This window comes from Hylobates moloch, unplaced genomic scaffold (assembly GCF_009828535.3).
Source record: "Hylobates moloch isolate HMO894 unplaced genomic scaffold, HMol_V3 SCAFFOLD_5, whole genome shotgun sequence".
NCBI classification, from domain to species: domain Eukaryota; kingdom Metazoa; phylum Chordata; class Mammalia; order Primates; family Hylobatidae; genus Hylobates; species Hylobates moloch.
Genome location: NW_026652280.1, coordinates 103,932,785 through 103,948,009, shown reverse-complemented (window position 1 = coordinate 103,948,009; position 15,225 = coordinate 103,932,785). Strand labels below are relative to the sequence as shown.

Here is a 15,225-nt window from a genome sequence, read left to right as displayed (position 1 = left end):
CTACTAAAAATACAAAAAATTAGCCAGGCGTGGTGGCAGGCGTGTGTAGTCCCAGCTACTCCCAGCTGCTCAGGAGGCTGAGGCGGAAGAATGGCATGAACCCGGGCGGCGGAGCTTGCAGTGAGCCAAGATCGTGCCACTGCACTCAAGCCTGGGCGACAGAGCGAGACTCTGTCTCAAAAAAGAAGAAAAAAAAAAAAGCCGGATGCGGTGGCTCACGCCTGTAATCCCAGCACTTTGGGAGGACGAGGCGGGCGGATCACGAGGTCAGGAGATTGAGACCATCCTGGCTAACATGGTGAAACCCCATCTCTACTAAAAATAAAAAATAAAAAATAAGTTAGCTGGGTATGGTGGCAGGCGCCTGTAGTCCCAGCTACTCGGGAGGCTGAGGTAGGAGAATGGCATGAACCCGCGAGGCAGAGCTTGCAGTGAGCCAAGATCACGCCACTGCACTCCATCCTGGGTGACAGTGTGAGACTCCGTCTCAAAAAAAAAAAAGATATTTGGTTTACATTATCTCTTTAAGTTATCTCTTAAACATCTTTGTGGCTGGTGTGGTAGCTCACGCCTGTAATCCCAGCACTTTGGGAGGCCGAAGTGGGTGGATCAGTTGAAGCCAGGAGTTCGAAACCATCTTAAAGTTCAGCTCATTTCTCATTCTGAAGTTTGCTTTTTTCACACTTCTCAGAATTATACTGATGGATTTTCACTTCCTTTACATTTTCTCCTTCCTCTCAATAGTGAATATTAGTCTCCAGTGGCTGGGTAGTAGCAAGTAAATTTATGAAGAATCATAGTTGTGTTTGCCAAGTGACTAGAAATCAGCTTCCCCAGTACTTCTTCACCACAAACACAATTAAAGGTGGGGCCAAGGACCAAAATGGAATGCTTCCTTAGGACGGGTACAGAGTTACTCAGAAAAATTTTCTGTGACATGGTGTGATGATTCGACTTCCTTTTTTTTTTTTTGAGATGGAGCCTCGCTCTGTCGCCAGGCTGGAGTACAATGGCGTGATCTCTGCTTACTGCAATCTCTGCCTCCCGGGTTCAAGCGATTCTCCAGCCTCAGCTTCTCGAGTAGCTGAGACTACAGGCGCACGCCACCACACCTAGCCAATTTCTGTATTTTTAGTAGAGACAGGGTTTTACCATGTTGGCCAGGATGGTCTTGATCTTTTGACCTCGTGATCTGCCCGCCTCGGCCTCACAAAGTGCTGGGATTATAGGTGTGAACCACCGTGCCTGGCCGACTTTCCCTTTTTGTTTTTTTTGGTGGGGGCAGAGTCTCGCTCTGTCGCCTGGGTTGGAGTGCAGTGGTGTGATCTCGGCTCACTGCAAACTTCGCCTCCCAGGTTCACGCCATTCTCCTGCCTCAGCCTCTGGAGTAGCTGGGACTACAGGTGCCTGCCACCATGCCCGGCTATTTTATTTTTTATTATTTTTTATTTTTAGTAGAGACAGGGTTTCACCGTGTTAGCCAGGATAGTCTCGATCTCCTGACCTCATGATTACCCCGCCTTGGCCTCCCAAAGTGCTGGGATTACAGGTGTGAGCAACCGCGCCCAGCCTGCCTTTTTTTAAAAAATAAAATTTGTATTTTTTTGTGGTACTGCTCCTTGTGGAGCAGGGCTACCTTATAGGCAGTGTGTCCAGAGTAGGCTTGACATTGTATTTAGCAAGAATTGACTGGGTTGTTTTCACTTTGGCATTTGACTTGACTGGTTCTGCTGTTCTGGAATTATTTTAGTAACATTAATGATTTCCTAGCTTATTTTCATAATTTAGAAGCTAGTTCTTTAATATTTTTGAAGTCTTGGCATCCAGGAGATATGCTGAAATTGGGTATCCCTGTTTTATAGGAGACTGTTGATTTCTGAGGGATATGGTTCTCTTTTTAAGAGAGAATCTCTCATATGTGCTGATACAGGTACGTTTCAGGTTGTATAGGCATCTGAAAGTAATATGTAGTTGAGAAAGAGGGTATGAGAACATAAGACTTATACTTATTTTTAGCTCAGGATTGTCAGCAGCATTTCTGGCATTTTCTTTTCATATTTTTTCTTGTTCCTTTGCAATAGCATAACGTGATTGTAATGAGCTTGAGTTAATGTGTGTGTGGGGAGAGTGGTGGTTTGTGTGTGTGGGACTGTTGAGTAGTGGTTTACTGGGAAAAATGGGTTATTAATATTAAGCAAAGAAAATGACAGTAAAGCCATTCCTTTAATTGTTAAATTATGTAATATACACATTAAAATATTTGTATAGTTTATATAGGTAAGGAAAAACAGAAATTTAAAGTTACAAAATAAGCCTATTCCCACTATCAGGAAATGGTCATCTTTTAACATTTTGGTACATAATCTTGTGCACCTTTTCTATGTGTATAAGTACATGTGAATTTATAAAGTTTTTATAAAAAATTGTATTATACTATATAATTTTTTGACCTTTTTTCACTCAACATATTGACATCCATAAATATACATAAAAATAATGGTTATATAGTGTTCCATTTTATGACTGCGCCACGATGTATATCATCAGTTCCCTATTGTTCATTTAGATTCTTTCCAACAATGTGATCTGTGCAATTATAGTTTTATATACACTGCTGTAATCCTTGTATATGCTTGTATGTACATCTTTGTTCGCTTCACTAATTTAAGATAACTTAGTACTTCTTGGTCAGATTGTACATAATGATTTTTAAGGCTTTTTGCTTTGTTTTTTTCTGTTTTTTGTTTTTTGTTTTTTTTTGTTTTTTTTTTTTTTGAGATGGAGTTTCACTGTGTCACCCAGGCTGGAGTGCAGTGACCCCATCTCGGCTCACTGCTGCCTCTGCCACCCATTATCAAGTGATTCTCGTGCCTCAGCATCCCTAGTAGCTGGGATTACAGGTGCTCGCCACCGTGTCCAGCTAATTTTTGTATTTTTAGTAGAGACGGGTTTTGCCATGTTGGTCAGGCTGGTCTCGAACTCCTGACCTCAAGTGATCCGCTTGCCTCAGCCTCCCAAAGGGCTGGGATTACAGGCGTGAGCCACAGCACCCGGCTGGCTTTTTGCAAGTTAGTACCAAATTGCCCTCAAGGAGTGGAAGAGCCTCAAACAAAACCTACCTTGTGACTGTCGCCCAGGCTGGAGCGCAATGGTGTGATCTTGGCTCACTGCAACCTTTGCCTCTTGGGCTCAAGCCATCCTCCCACATCAGCCTTCTGAGTAGCTGGGACTACAGGCGTGCGCCACCACACCTGGCTAAATTTTTGTATTTTTAGTGGGGACCGGTTTTCGCCATGTTGCCCAGGCCGGTCTCGAACTCCTGGCCTCAAGTGATCCACCTGATTTAGCCTCCCAAAGTGCTGGGATTACAGGCATGAGCCACCACGCCCTGCCTGTGCATTCTTTTTTTTTTGAGATGGAGTTTTGCTCTGGTTGCCCAGGCTGGAGTGCAATGGCGCGATCTTGGCTCACTGTATGCTCCGCCTCCTGGGTTCAAGCGATTCTCCTGCATCAGCCTCCCGAGTAGCTGGGATTACAGGCAGGCGCCACCACGCCTGGCTAATTGTTTTTTTTTTTTTTTTTTTTGTATTTTTAGTAAAGATGGAGTTTCTCCATGTTGGTCATGTTGGTCTCGAACTCTCGACCTCAGGTGATCCTCCTGCCTTGGCCTCCCAAAGTGTTGGGATTACAGGCGTGAGTCACCACACCCGGCCTTTTTTTTTTTGAAAAGGAGTCTCATTGTGTCATCCAGCCTGGAGTACAAAGGCAATCTTGGCTTACTTCAAGCTCTGCCTCCTGGGTTCAAGTGATTCTCCTGCCTCAGCCTCCTGAGAAGCTGGGATTACAGGCGCCTGCCACTGCACCGACTTTTTGTATTTTAGTAGAGATGGGTTTTCACCATGTTGGCCAGGAGGCTGGTCTTGTGAACTCTTGACCTCAGGTGATCTCGCCTCGCCTCCCAAAGTGCTGGGATTAAAAGTTTGAGCCACTGCAGCATTCTTTTTTAAAAGATAAAAGTCTGGCTGCACAGGAACTTTATACCTGAAATGTTTTGCTGTCTGAATTCACTCCAGAGTGAAATGACTTGAAGTACAAGTTTTGTGACTGCTCTTAGAATTTTTGTGTCAGAGGCTTCTCCTTCTGCCATTTTTTGAACATTTACCTAGAATTACAAAAGAATCATTCTACATTTCACAGTATGGTGCTAGGAATCTGACCAGGTCCAGTTCATAATTTTAAACTTAAGAGTTTTAAAAACATCTATGCTTATCATGCTGTAAGCAGATGGGACCCCAGGAGTAAGTGGTAACTTTCTGTTTTTCCTTATTAGGTTTCAACTTTCTGTGCTGTGGGGTCAGCCATAAGAGAGGTAGATCTGATGTGTATCTGTGCTAAAGAAGCATGAGCTCCTTACAGTAACTAGCAGCCAATTCCTCTTCCCCATAACAGTTGCAGACTTGTAATCCCAGCACTTTGGGAGGCAGAGGCGGGCGGATCAAGAGGTCAGGAGATGGAGACCATCCTGGCTAACACAGTGAAACCCCGTCTCTACTAAAAATACAAAAAAATTAGCCAGGCGTGGTGGCGAGTGCCTGTAGTCTCAGCTACTTGGGAGGCTGAGGCAGGAGAATGGCATGAACCCGGGAGGCGGAGCTTGCAGTGAGCTGAGATCATGCCACTGCACTCCAGCCTGGACAACAGAGCAAGACTCCGTCTCAAAAAAAAAAAAAAAAAAAACAGTTGCAGACTTCTTGGAGTGGTAGTTCATGGTCTTCTAAGAAGGCTGTGGATGCCTTACAAGCATTATTTCACTCTGCCTCCCATATCTCACTGCCGTCTCCAAAAAAGATGTTATCCTAACATAGAAGTATCTTTTCTCAGAATTCTTTGGTATATTATGAATCAGTGACTACCTTTTCTCTCCCTTGAAATTTTCCTGTAACTTCATGTTCATTTCCTTTTGTTTCAGTAAACCAGTCTCAACTCTTTTCCTTTTCTCTTTCTGTTGTACCTCTCATTTCCCCTGACCCTTGCTGTCCTGTAGATGGCATTTCATAATTCACATTGATAATAATTGCTAGAATTTATAGGCATTTATTGTAGATTAAATAGAGCATTTATTATAGATTAAGCCTATACATAACTTGTTTAATTCTCATTACAACCTTATGAACTACATGTTGTTACTTCCACATTTTATAGATAAGGTAGCCAGTCTGCTCTAGAGAAATTTTAACCAACCTACCCAAGGTTACCTACTTAGTAAATGTGGTTTTTTTTGAGACGTTTTGCTCTGTCACCCAGACTAGAGTGCAGTGCTGTGATCTCAGCTTACTGCAACCCCTGCCTCCTGGGTTCAAGCAATTCTCGTGCCTTAGCCTCCAGAGTAGCTGTGACTACAAGTGCGTGCCACCACGCCCAGCTAATTTTTGTGTTTTTAGTAGAGACAGAGTTTTTCCATGTTGGCCAGGCTGGTTTTGAACTCTTGGCCTCAAGTGACCCACCCACTAGGCCTCCCAAAGTGCTGGGATTACAGGCTTAAGCCATTGTGCCCAGCTGTAAATGTTAAATCTAGTATTCAAACCTAGCAAACCTAGGTGTTCTGATTTCTTTTTCTTTTTTTGGTTTTGTTTTCCCTGGGATATAGATTTTCAGGTGTTCTGAAAATTTCAGAGCCTGCATTCTTACCCACTGTGCTGCTGCTCCCCTCACTAATTTGAAAGTCTGTGTGTGAACTAACTTTACTTAAAACTGGGTTAAATATTTGTTATTACTGTCTGAACCAGGAGTCCTTGGGGTGAAGGAGAGAGTAGTACAGAAGGAAACTTCTCCTTCTGACTTTAGCCTTCCTAAATCAACAAAATTCTGAGCTCCTTTGTGTACAGTAGGTGGAATTATTGTTCATTCTTTCAGAAGCATTTTAATTTTATTAATGTATTAATTTATTTATGTATTTTGAGACAGGGTCTTGTTCTGTCACCCAAGCTGGAGTGCAGTGGCATGATCATAGCTCACTGCAGCATTGACCTCCCAGGCCCAAGCCATCTTCCCACCTCAGCCTCACAAGTAGCTGGGACTACAGACACCACCATGTCTGGCTAATTGTTTTTTCTTTCTCTTTTTCTTTTGGTTTTTTTTTTTATTTTAATTTTTTATTTTTGAGATGGAGTCTTGCTCTGTTGCCCAGGTTGGAGTGCAGTGTTACGATCTTAGCTCACTGCAACCTCCACCTCCTGGATTCAAGCAATTCTCCTGCCTCAGACTCGCAAGTAGCTGGGATTACAGGCACATGCCACCACATCCGGCTAATTTTTGTATTTATAGAGATGAGGTTTCACCGTGTTGACCAGGCTGGTCTTGAATTGCTGGCCTCAGGTGATCCACTGCCCACCTTGGCCTCCCCAGGTGGTGGGATTACAGGCGTGAGCCACTGTGCCTGGCAGTGTTAAAATTGTTAATGTCTTGTTACAAAGACAAATAGGCATTTTCTATGCTAGTGAGGACCTTAACGTCTGTAAAACTGTGAAACTGCGCTTTCAAGTATCAGACTTGAAAGTTTCTGCTCCTCTAGAATACTGGCATTGCCTAATTCAGAACAAAGGTAATCTCCCTAAAAGAAAAGTACTTTGATACTCTTTTTGCAAATGATGTTGATGAGTGTTGCTAGAGGAACAGTGTTGTTAATTTCCTTGAGAGGACCTGAAGGAGGACAACTGTACTCTTAATCCTATCAGTGAAAATGAAACATTTCCTTGTCTCAAGGAAAAAGAGGGGGTACCTTGAGGGAAGAATATATGTGTTCATATTGTCCGTTAGCAAATCTGAGATTTATTTAGTTAGAGCATTCTAGTTCCATTGGTGCTTTCTTGTTCCACCTGTTTTCTAGGTGGCCAGGAAATTAAAAACCAAAGATGAGGCCGGGCTCAGTGGCTCATGCCTGTAATCCCAGCACTTTGGGAGGCCAAGGCGGGTGGATCACAAGGTCAAGAGATCGAGACCATCCTCGCCAACATGGTGAAACCCCGTCTTGACTGAAAATACAAAAATTAGCTGGTCGTGGTGGCGTGCACCTGTAGTCCCAGCTACTTGAAGGCTGAGGCAGGAGAATTGCTTGAACCTGGGAGGTGGAGGTTGCAGTGAGCTGAGATCACCCTACTGCACTCCAGCCTGGCAACAGAGTGAGACTGTGTCTCAAAAAAAAAAAAAAAAAAAAGAAAAGAAAAAAAGCCAGAGATTATTCAGAGGAAAGTATTGAATTACGGATCATGAATGTGGGTTCTAGTTTTGGCTCTGTCACTGCCTATGCTTTGATTTTGAGCCCATTCCTTAACCTCTTCCTCTGTGTTCTTATACTAAAAGGGATTAGACTAAAAATTAGACTAAAAATCTCTTTCTGAATGATTTTGTTCTAATATAAGTGGTTATTGATCTGTAATAAGTGGTTTTAGCTTGAAAATTGGAAAGTAGGCTGGGCACAATGGCTCACGCCTGTAATCCCAGCACTTTGGGAGGACGAGGTGGGCAGATCACTTGAGGTCAGGAGTTCCAGACCAGGCTGGCCAACATGGCGAAACCCTGTCTCTACTAAAAATACAAAAATTAGCCAGGTGTGGTGGTGCACACCCGTAATCCTGGCTACTCGGGAGGCTGGGACAGGAGAATCACTTGAGCCCAGGAGGCAGAGGTTGCAGTGAGCCAAGATCGTGCCACTGCACTCCAGCCTGGGCGACAGAGCAAGACTCTCGTCTCAAAAAAAAAAAAAGAAAAGAGGGCTGGCCCCGGTGTCTCACGCCTGTAATCCCAGCACTTTGGGAGGCTGAAGTGGGCAGATCACCTGCAGTCAGGAGTTCGAGACCAGCCTGACCAACATGGTGAAACCCCATCTCTACAAAAAAATAAAAAATAAAAATTAGCTGGGTGTTGTGGCGCATGCCTGTAATCCCAGCTACTTGGGAGGCTGAGGCAGGAGAATCGCTTGAACCCGGGAGGTGGAGGTTGCGGTGAGCCAAGATTGCACCATTGCACTCCAGCCTGGGCGACAAGAGTGAAACTCCGTCTAAAAAAAAAAAAAAGTCAGTGAGATGAAGGCCTTGTCGGTGGTTCATCTTTTTTTTTTTTTTTTTTTTTTCTGTCACCCAGGCTGGAGTGCAGTGGCACGATCTCAGCTCACTGCAAGCTCCGCCTCGTGGGTTCACGCCATTCTCCTCCTGCCTCAGCCTCTCCCTCGCCTGGGACTACAGGCACCGGCCACCACGCCCGGCTAATTTTTTGTGTTTTTAGTAGAGACGGGGTTTCACCGTGGTCTCGATCTCCTGACCTCGTGATCCGCCTGCCTCGGCCTCCCAAAGTGCTGGGATTACAAGCGTGAGCCACCGCGCCCAGCCAGCTCATGCTTCTAATCCCAGTACTTTGGGAGGCTGAGGTGGAACGATCGCATGAGCCCAGGCATTCAAGACCAGCTTGGGCAACGTGGCTAAACCTTGTCTTTACATATTCTTTCCTTTTTTTTTTTCTTTTTTTTTGTTTTTTTATTTTTATTTTTTGCTGAGATGGAGTCTCCCTATGTTGCCCAGGCTGGTCTCGAACTCCTGGGCTCAATTAATCCTCCCATCTTGGCCTCCCAAAGTACTGGGATTATAGATGTGAGCCACTGTGCTCAATGCCTGTCTCTGTTTTTATTTATTTATTTATTTTTTGAGGCAGAGTGTTTCTCTGTTGCCCAGGCTGGAGTGCAGCGGCGCAATCTCGGCTCACTGCAATCTCTGTCTCCCAGGTTCAAGCGATTCTCCTTTCTCAGCCTCCCGAGTAGCTGGGATTACAGGTGGTGTCATCATGCCTGGCTACTTTTTTGTATTTTCAGTAGAGATGGGGTTTCACCTTGCTAGCCAGGATGATCTCGATCTCTTGACCCTGTGATCTGCCCATCTTGGCCTCCTCAAGTGCTGGGATTACAGGCATGAGCCACCACGCCCAGCTTGCCTGTCTCTGTTTTTAAAAAGCCAACTCAGATCAAGAAGTTTGATTATCCAGACTTGTTTTATTTTCTTCTGTGGTATTTTTTTCCTTTGCTTACATTATAAAATTCCTCAGATGCACGTGAAGTAGAGAGAATAGTATAATGAACCTCCATATACTTACCACCTAGCTTTTTTTTTTTTTAAGACAAGGTTTCACTCTTTCGCCCAGGCAGAAGTGCGATGGTGTGATCTCGGCTTACTGCAACCTCTGCTCCCCAGGTTCAACCGATTCTCCTGCCTCAGCCTCCAAGTATTTGGGATTACAGGCGCCCGCCACCTTACCCAGCTAATTTTTGTGTTTTTAGTAGAGATGGGGTTTTGCCATGTTGGCAAGACTGGTCTCGAACTCCTGACCTTAGGTAATCCACCTGCCTTGGCCTTTCAAAGTGCTGGGATTAGAAGCATGAGCTTACAGGCATAAGACACTTTGCTTGGCCTATTACCTAGCTTTGATAACAGCATTTTGCCAATCTTCTTGCATCTATACTTCTCCATTTTTCTACCTCTACCTCCCTGGAATATTTTAAAGCAAGCCCAGTCCTCATGGGATTTCACTCCTAAATACTTTAGAACGTATTAATACACTTAAGGAATCTTTTAGAGATGAGGATGGGAAAGTATAAATATAACTACAGTGGTATTGTCACATCTATAAAATTAATAATTATTTAACTTTGCTTCTCAAGACTCTTTTCTCAGAAATGTCTTTTTATGGTTTCTTTTTTTCTAATCAGCCCTAACAGGTTTCACACATTCCATTTGGTTATTTCTCTCTTAAATCCTTAATTAAAATAGTTTCCGAACCCTGTAGTATTTTTTGAGGGCCAAATGAGATATATTTGTAGGCTTCCAAAGTGTTTATACAAACATAAGTTGTTTGGTCATAGGAGAGAAATAACCTTTCTAAAAATATATCAGCATTGCAGTTTAGTGTTAATAGCATTAAAGAGAAATGAGAGAATGTGGAGATGCCTGAGTGATGGAGAAAAAAGCAGGAATAATTTGGCATTGAACTAAGGCTGAGATGTATTAAAATTGAGCCAGTATGGAGAAGCTGGCCTAGGACCTTCTCTGTAGCATTTATAGCCAAGCTGTCAGCATTTATAGCCAAGCTATTACCTATATACCCACCCTTGAGTAATACGTCTCCTCTCTTATAGTATCATGCCACACTTTCAAGTGTAGACTGATGATAATAAAAGGCATTCGAATAATGCCCTTTGAGAGTTTTGCCTTAGATTGGGAAATGCAGGTCTCAAGATTCTCAGACAAAATATTTTCTTCTAGGGAAGAGTACATTTTAATGCTGTCTCTCTACCCAAAAAGATAATGATATATATAAATCATGGGTATGGATTACAAAATGATAATGTATACCTACAGTGTTTTTCACAAAGATAATAGAAAACATCATTTTCTGTTGAACAGTATTCTGGTTTTATCTATAGGGATGAATCTCATTCCCTTTTTTTTTTTTTTTTTTTTTGAGACAGAGTGTCACTCTGTCGCCCAGGCTGGAGTGCAGTGGCGCAATCTCAGCTCACTGCAAGCTCCGCCTCCTGGGTTCACACCATTCTCCTGCCTCAGCCTCTCCGAGTAGCTGGGACTACAGGCGCCCGCCACCACACCTGGCTAATTTTTTTGTATTTTTAGTAGAGACGGGGTTTCACCGTGGTCTCGATCTCCTGACCTCGTGATCCGCCCGCCACGGTCTCCCAAAGTGCTGGGATTACAAGCGTGAGCCACCGCGCCCGGCCGAATCTCATTCTCTTTAAAAATTCTGGCTAACAGCCAGGTGCAGTGGTGCAGGCTGATAGTCCCAGTGACTCAGGAGGCTGAGGTGGGAGGATCACTTGAATCCAGGAGTTTGAGACCAGCCTGGGCAACATAGTGAGACCTCATATCTACAAAAAAGAATAATAGCAAAAAAAGCAAAATCAGCTGGGCATGGTGTGTACGCCTGTAGTCCCAACTACTCAGGTGGCTGAGGTGGGAGCATCACTTGAGCCTGGGAGGAAGGGGCTGCAGTGAGCAGAGATTGCACCATTGCACTCCAGCCAGGGTGACATTGTGAGACCGTGTCTCAAAGGAAAAAAAAATTACATATATACGTATTTTTTCCTTTTTTTGATTTAAAATAGATATGATAGTTTTCTCTTCTGTTCATTGGTAGGTTGGATCTCTGATGTGTGCCATAGGGGCAAAACTTTAGGCAAGGAAGAGAGTAGGTTTTGCATCCTGATTCTGCTCCTCTCTTTGTCACTTGGTCTGAGTATTATTACTTAGACCCTAATAGCATCATCACCCTGCGTGCTCTTGGAATTAGTCCCAGTTTTGCAGTCGCAGATAGCTAGCTAAGCTGGCACCAAAATTCCATGGAGCGACATTGTCTCATCTTTATTCTAGGTATTTTGCAAGAGCGTAGCAGCCCTAGAGCTACATGTTTGTGTGATAAAACTAGGAAAGGTAGCAAGGTAGAACTTTTTAGGGAGTAGAAAGTTTCAGAGCCACTCTGCATTGAAATTACTTACCTGCTTTTTTTCTCTTGTTTAACTTTATTCAGTGACTTTTGCATACAGAGGAGTTTACTTTCTAGGTGGTAACTACCAGACTAGAAGCAGATGCTGGCTTTTGGTTCTGCCTGGTCTCTTCTAAACGTTTTCCTCTGGGTTAAAAGAGGAGAGGATAGGCCAGGCACTGACCAAAGAGCCTAGAATCAGCATTTTTATTTTCAGCTGAAAGCATACAGACTACCTCATTGAGAATCAGATTCCATAGTTGCTAGTGTGCACAAGTATGTGGGTATGTTGGGGGATGGGGCAGCTGAGGGTTTTGGCAGGAACTGTGTTCTTTGAGATGGTAATTAAAATTTCATGAAGGTCTAGGTAAATTGAAAATTAAACCTTGCTGCAAGCCTAACTTTGCTCTTGCGTCACATGTAATGGCCGGGCATGGTGGCTCATGCCTGTAATCCCAGCGCTTTGAGAGGCCAAGGCAGGTGGATCACGAGGTCAGGAGTTCAAGACCAGCCTGGCCAAGATGGTGAAACCCTATCTCTTCTAAAAAAATACAAAAATTAGCCAGGCGCAGTGGCTCCACCCCTGTAATCCCAGCACTTTGGGAGGCTGAGGCGGGTGGATCACCTGTGGTCAGGAGTTCGAGACCAGCCTGGCCGACATGGTGAAACCCCATCTCTGCTAAAAATACAAAAATCAGCCAAGTGTGGTGGCGGGCGCCTGTAATCCCAGCTACTGGGGAGGTTGAGGCAGGAGAATTGCTTGAACCGGGAGAAGGACGTTGCAGTGAGCCAAGATCGTGCCGTTGCACTCCAGCCTGGGTGACCAGCAAAACTCCATCTCAAAAAAAAAAAAAAAAAAGGCCGGGTGTGGTGGCTCTCGCCTGTGATCCCAGCACTTTGGGAGGCCGAGGCAGGTGGATCATGAGGTCAGGAGATTGAGACCATCCTGGCTAACACAATGAAACCCTGTCTCTACTAAAAATACAAAAAATTAGCCAGGCGTGATGGCACACACCTGTAATCCCAGCTACTCAGGAGGCTGAGGCAGGAGAATTGCTTGAACCCAGGAGGTGGAGGTTGCAGTGAGCCAAGATTGTGCCATTGCACTCCAACCTGGGCAACAGAGTGAGACTCTGTCTCAAAAAAAAAAAAAAAAAAAAAAAAAGTGACAAGAGCGAGACTCTATCTAAAAAATAAAAATAAAAAAAAAAGGGACAGGTGTGGTGGCTCTTGCTTGTAGTCCTAGCACTTTGGGAGACTGAGGTGGATGGATCACTTGAGGTCAGGAGTTCGAGACCAGCCTGGCCATCATGGTGAAATCCCGCCTCCACTAAAAACACAAAAATTAGGAGGATGTGGTAGGAGGCGCCTGTAATGCCAGCTACTCGGGAGGCTGAGCAGAAGAATCACTTGCAGTGAGCTGAGGTCATGCCACTGCACTCCAGCCTGGGCGATAGAGTGAGACTCCATCTCAAAAAAAAAAGAAAAAAACAAAAAAAGAAAAAGTTATATTTCCCAGAGAAAATATGGATATTTGAGTAAGAAAGGGGTCTAGAATAAAAATGGAATATGCACGAGGCCTATGTGAGTATGGAGAAGGAGAGAGGGACATACACAGTTGCTATCCAAAGGATCTGGTATCACTGAGCAAGAGGCAGGAGTTTATACTCATGTTTAGTTTGACTCAAACTCTGATGCTTTCAGTATGCTTGACAGAGATGTGAGTATGTGATGCACTCTTAGGATTGTGTTTTTTTTTTTCCCCTAGCAGCATCTGGAGTCAAGAGACCCATGGCATCTGAGGTGAGTTTCATATTGATGCAATGGTTACTAAAACCTTAATTCTGGGATAGAAGGAACCTGTTTATGACATTTTTATTTTTTCTCTAATTAGGTCTTGGAAGCTAGACAGGATTCTAACATCTCATCGGTAGGCTAGAAATTATGCAACTCATCTTTTATTGTAGTTTATTTTAAATATTAACAATATCTCACATTTAATGAGCATTTTTAATGTACCAAATGCAATATGTACCAAAAAGTAAATACTGTACCTAAGTGCCCTTTAAGATATTCTTATTTAATCCTTCAAACAACTACAGTGAGGCAAATACTGTTTATCTGTTTTACAGATGAAGGAAGTGAGGATTATATAGTTATTAAGTGGGATTAGTAAAGCTGGGATTCAAACCCAGGCAGTCTGACACTAAAGCTCACTTTCTTTATTTTGCTGTTATGGCCTCCTGATTGCATATCTTCGATGAATATGAAGAACTTTTAGCCATGCAGAAGCTATTAGTTTCCCAAGTTTCTCTTTTTTGTCCAGAATGTCGCCATTTTGCTCAACTTTCTTCCCATGGAGTATTTCCTAATCCTCTTCTCACTTCTTGCGTCTCCCCTGGGTTTTGTGAAAGGGGCCTCAGAATGCAGGCCCTTTTGACCTGGGACTTCAGACTTTCTCTCAGAACATCTTCCAGCATCTGTCAGGTGATATACTGAGAATTTTCTGGTACTAAGGGCCTTGGCTAAAAGAATAGAACTTGAATACCAGTCATGGTTGCTCATGCTTGTAATCCTAACACTTTGGGAGGCCGAGGTGAGAGGATTGCTTGAGGCCAGGAGATCGAGACAGGCCTGTGCAACATAGTGAGACCCTGGTTCTACAAAAAAAAAAAAAAACATTAGCCAGGTGCACAGCATAGTCCCAGCTACTCGGGATTGCTTGAGCCCAGGAGGTTGAGGCTGCAGTGAGCCATTATCACACTACTGCCCTCTAGCCTGGGTAAAAAAAATTGTGACATCCTGTTTCCACTAGTCTCTCAGCCTTCTGGCTTATAAACCTAATGAGTATTGATGTCATGAAGAGTAACTTCATGTCTGTTGCTCTGGCATCTTGGCTCTTGGGGATAACTTTCTAGACTGCTATACTGGTTTACTCCTCCCTCTTGCCTTTTTTTTTTTTTTTTTTTTTTTTTTGAGACGGAGTCTCACTTTGTCGCCCAGGCTGGAGTGCAGTGGCGCAATCTCAGCTCACTGCAAGCTCCGCCTCCCGGGTTCACGCCATTCTCCTGCCTCAGCCTCTCCGTGTAGCTGGGACTACAGGCGCCTGCCACCACGCCCGGCTAATTTTTTTTTTTGTATCTTTAGTAGAGACGGGGTTTCACCGTGGTCTCGATCTCCTGACCTCGTGATCCGCCCGTCTCGGCCTCCCAAAGTGCTGGGATTACAAGCGTGAGCCACCGCGCCCGGCCTTTGCCTTTTTTTTTTTTGAGATGAGTCTTGCTCTGTTGCCCGGTATGGAGTACAGTGGGTCAATCTTGGCTCACTATGTCCTCTGCCTCCCAGGTCAGGCAATTCTCCTGCCTTAGCCTCCCAAGCAGCTGGGATTACAGGTGCTTGCCACCATGCCCGCCTAATTTTTGTATTTTTAGTAGAGACAGGGTTTCACCCTGTTGACCGGGCTGGTTTTGAACTCCTGACCTCAGGTGATCCACCCGCCTTGGCCTCCCAACGTGCTGGGATTACAGGTGTGAGCCACTGCGCCTGGCCTCTTTTATTTTATTTTTTTTGAGACAGAGTCGCGCTCTGTCGCCCAGGCTGGAGTGCAGTGGTGTGATCTTGGCTCACTGCAACCTCTGCCTCCTGGATTCAAGTGATTCTCCTGCCTCAGCCTCCTGAGTAGCTGGGATT

General features: G+C 44.2%; 1 protein-coding gene across 7 annotated transcripts in view; it reads left to right on the top strand.

Annotated features, from left to right (window-relative positions):
* Positions 1-15,225, top strand: part of PIP5K1A (phosphatidylinositol-4-phosphate 5-kinase type 1 alpha) — a 53,618-nt gene that overhangs the window by 14,210 nt on the left and 24,183 nt on the right. For 2 of the 7 annotated variants that reach the window (XM_032154678.2, XM_058439292.1), the window contains exons 2-3: positions 13,304-13,338; positions 13,430-13,465. In XM_032154678.2, coding sequence (XP_032010569.1) covers positions 13,304-13,338; positions 13,430-13,465 — 71 coding nt within the window. Of the gene's footprint in view, positions 1-1,551; positions 1,931-13,303; positions 13,339-13,429; positions 13,466-15,225 lie in introns of those variants that run through there. The other 5 variants (XM_032154681.2, XM_058439293.1, XM_032154683.2 and 2 more) reach the window with 4 other exon arrangements.